The sequence below is a fragment of the Nansenia antarctica genome (assembly GCF_963989245.1).
Source record: "Nansenia antarctica genome assembly, chromosome: 6".
Taxonomy (NCBI): Eukaryota; Metazoa; Chordata; class Actinopteri; order Argentiniformes; family Microstomatidae; genus Nansenia; species Nansenia antarctica.
Window position 1 is genome coordinate 38396488 of NC_137676.1, and position 3899 is coordinate 38400386.

Genomic DNA, 3899 nt, shown 5'->3' on the forward strand with positions numbered 1-3899 from the left:
TTTACATTCCATTGTATTTTGTGAGATGGAACCTTTGTATTTTATTAATTACTAACTAAAAAATGTCAACATTTAAAAAATAACACCATACAGGCATTAATAAACACCTAATGGATCAGATTATGTAAAAAAACAAAATTTTTACAAAAATTGAGATAGAACCGTATAATTCTAACGTCACGCGTTGTTGAAAATCAATGACACATCGCTAGTCAACTAACACAGCTTGTTTTGTGAGCCTGCTAACAATGTAAAGTAGTGTTATAGTTAAACTAGGTAGCAGTGGGGATTACTCACCGAATCCATTGCGTTGCAGTATTTTGGCTTGACTAGTGAGTTTGTGTTGTGTTTGAAATGTAGTTCTGTGTTTCAAAAGAAAAGTCTGAACATTTTGATTGGTTGCCGATATGCGGACCAAAAAACTAGAACGTGTCACATAATTATGACCACACATTTCACCTTGGGTATTCAAGTTACAAAGTGATGGTCTGCTTCAGTTCGTCTAATCTTCTCAGGGCCGCACAACAGACGGTAAAGGATTGGCGTGGGATTCAGGGACTCCGATGGATGTGGGTTGATTGACTAGGTCTGATGGCCGCACATCCTCTGAGAATCAACCCCTGTATTGTTCAGGTTAAATGGTTTTACCGGGGGTGAACTCTGAATGGGTCTTCAAAGACAAGGACTTCCCATCTTGTTGACGTAACATGTTCAGACATGTTCCAAGTGTCCTCAGTGACTTATTTGGGTTGAACTTTAACCCCCTGGGTAGGGGACATGGAGTAAAATGGCCATTGACCGTAATGCGGTTCATCCCTGGTTCATCTCTCTCTCTCTCTCTCTCTCTCTCTCTCTCTCTCTCTCTCTCTCACTCATATTCACTCATGATGTTTTGCTACTTTGTGTGACTTAGCTCATGTTGATCTTTGGGATACTTTTATTAACTTACTTACCGGTACATACTTTTTTATTTATTTTTTAAATCAAATAACAGGGTGGAGTGTGTCTTTTATAGCATGTTGATTGATGAGACAGTTTGGTTATAGTGAAGTTGTGTTGTGATGTGTTATTCAGTGGGGTATTCCGTTACATTATTGATAGTAAGCCGCTAAAGTTAGATACATCATGTATTTTTTGCGTGACAGTATTTTCCTCTGTGGCTCTCACTGTCTTTCAGTCTGACTGAAAGTTTGTGCTTGTTGTTAAGAACTGTACCGCTAATGAGCCTGGCTTTGCCTGTGGTCTGCCCTCACCACAGTCCTGCCCTGAGATGATGGGAGGGGGGAGGATGGGGACTCTGGAGGGGGGAAGAAGGGGGGTGACAGACCTCTGAGAGACACTCACACACACACACACACACACACACACACAGAGTAGAGAGAGAGAGAGAGAGAGAGAGAGAGAGAGAGAGAGAGAGAGAAAGAAACAATGGAGCTCTCAGATTACAGCTCTGTGTATGAGTGGACAGGGGGGGCAGAGGGGGTAGGGGGGGCTCCACCCTTCACTCTCCCACAGCGACCCCTCCTGCTTGCCTCGCCGGCGTCTGATTGGCTTAAACTTGGTATATATTTACACCACGGGTTTATCAAGCCTCACCACAACTTTAAAACTCTGGGATAAGAGAAAACAGGCTGGACACCAAGACCGACAACAAGAGGTTTTAGCATCAAAAGAAGAGAAGGAGAAAGAGAGAGAGAGAGAGAGAGAGACGGGGAACTTTTGGGGATTTTACACTAGTTTTTGCTGAATCTTACCACACTTCAGAGTTCAATGCTTTGCTTTGGGTTTTCTCTCCTAACCTCACTAACTTTCAGCACGCCACGCCGTCATTGCTTTCTGAGACATTTTCTCTCTTTTTCATTTTTGGTCGTGGTGTTGAATCAAAAACACAAATTACAAAGACAGACGTTTCTAGAACAACTGGACTACTGAACGGTGGTCTTCTTGCTGGAATGAATAGATCTGAGTCTAGTTACTGTCGAGAGGCCAGTTCTCTGCCGGGTCGGGCCGAGCGTCCATGGACGGCGACCCCCAGCCCGGGCTCTGACCGTGGGCTTGGGTTCGACCAGCACAGCCTTTCTGGAGACTGTGGACCTGCCGGCGGGGGACTGGGACTGGGGCTGGGAACCGGGGCTGGATCAGGGGGCCATACTGAGGCCAGGACAGGGGCAGGGAGCCCGGACTCTACCCGCCCAGGAGCCCCAGCCCTGGGCAGCTCTGAGGGGAAACCAGGGGGGGAGTCCCGGATCCGCCGGCCCATGAACGCCTTCATGGTGTGGGCCAAAGATGAGAGGAAACGCCTGGCTGTGCAGAACCCAGACCTCCACAATGCTGTCCTCAGCAAGATGCTGGGTAAGAGATAACACACACACACACACACACACACACACACCATATTCATCATGTCCCTATGACATGTTTGTCATGTTTTCTAATGGTGTTCTCTTGATGCTGTGCAGTTCCATGTGTTCAGCTTTGAAATGCATGCCTTGGTATTTCACAACTAAGTTCATAATGTTTTGGCCAAGTGAGGCATCATAATCCCCCATCAAGTATATTAAATGATCAGTTATAAATGATATGTGTTATTGTATAACCATATCAACCAATCCATCGATTAAATCACTTCACTGAAATGACGTTGTTGTGGATTTATCTTATTCAAATCATTTTTATTAAAGCATGTTTTTTTCAGCCTCAAAAACATATTTTGGATAATCGTATTGCTTAATATTTGGAATAATTTTCAAGCATGACATATGATTTGAAGGTTCCTCTTAAATGCAGACATGTGTTGTTCTACTGAACATGATCTAGCTGTGTATGTTGAATATTATTTGACTCTGACCCAGTTGGTCAACATAACTTAACATACATAAATAAATAAACTCTGTTTTGGACATGGGTTTGTAGTGAATGCAAATACAACTGGTTACAATTGATGATGGAAAGGTTGATGATGATGATGATGATGATGATGCAAATTATCATAACAATACCTTTATTCTGTACTGTCCCAATTTCGATCTAAATAGATATCTATATCTAAAAATACAACACAACATGTTTCCCAATGATATAGGCAGACAGGGTTATAGTGATATAGGTGTGTAACCAGGGTTATAGGGTTCTAGGGGTATAACCAGGGTTATGGAGATGATGATAACTATGCTGACCCTGCTGATTGTTGCGTGCAGGCCAGTCCTGGAAGGCCCTGAGCACCATGGACAAGCGTCCCTTCGTGGAGGAGGCCGAGAGGCTCCGTCTCCAGCACCTGCAGGACCACCCCAACTACAAGTACCGGCCTCGGAGAAAGAAGCAGGCCAAGAAGCTGAAACGTGTGGATTCAGGCCTCCTCCTCCACAGCCTAGCCCAGGGAGGAGCAGGGGAGGGCTACGGCCCCCCTGGACACCCCCACCACCATCACCCCCACCACCCCCACCACCACCACCACCTCCTGCCCCCCCTGGGCCACTTCAGGGACCTGTCCGGAGGCCCCGACCTGGAGAGCTTCGGCCTGCCTACTCCGGAGATGTCGCCCCTGGACGTCCTGGAGGAAGGAGGGGGAGACTCTGTGTTCTTCCCCCCGCACATGCAGGAGGACGTGGGGCTGGGCTCCTGGAGTAACTACCACCACCACCACCACCACCACCTCTATAACAGCCACCACCATAACTCTCACGCCCACTCCCTGGGCCAGAACCACGGCCTCAGCCACGGCCACCACGTGGCTCAGAGGGGTCCGATGATGTGTCGCTCAGCCGCCCAGGAGAAATGCCACGCCCCCGACCCTACGAACCCTCCGTACCCCCAGGGCGCGGTCGGCCTCTCTGAGCCAATGAAAAGCCACCAGGCGCCCATGGGGAACGTCCCGCTGTCTGCAGGCTACTACAGCCAGC

At 47.3% G+C, this 3899-nt stretch overlaps 1 protein-coding gene across 1 annotated transcript in view; it reads left to right on the plus strand.

Moving 5' to 3' along the window:
- Positions 1 to 1717: 1717 nt before the first annotated feature.
- The window catches only part of sox18 (SRY-box transcription factor 18), a gene marked incomplete at its 3' end in the record, with an annotated part of 2565 nt that continues 383 nt past the window's right edge, over positions 1718 to 3899 (plus strand). Inside the window, exons 1-2 of the mRNA XM_080534412.1 lie at positions 1718 to 2352; positions 3198 to 3899. The exon at positions 3198 to 3899 is cut by the window's right edge and continues 383 nt beyond it. Of these exons, the coding sequence (XP_080390538.1) occupies positions 1953 to 2352; positions 3198 to 3899 (1102 nt within the window). The 5' untranslated portion in view covers positions 1718 to 1952. The remainder of the gene's footprint in view (positions 2353 to 3197) is intronic.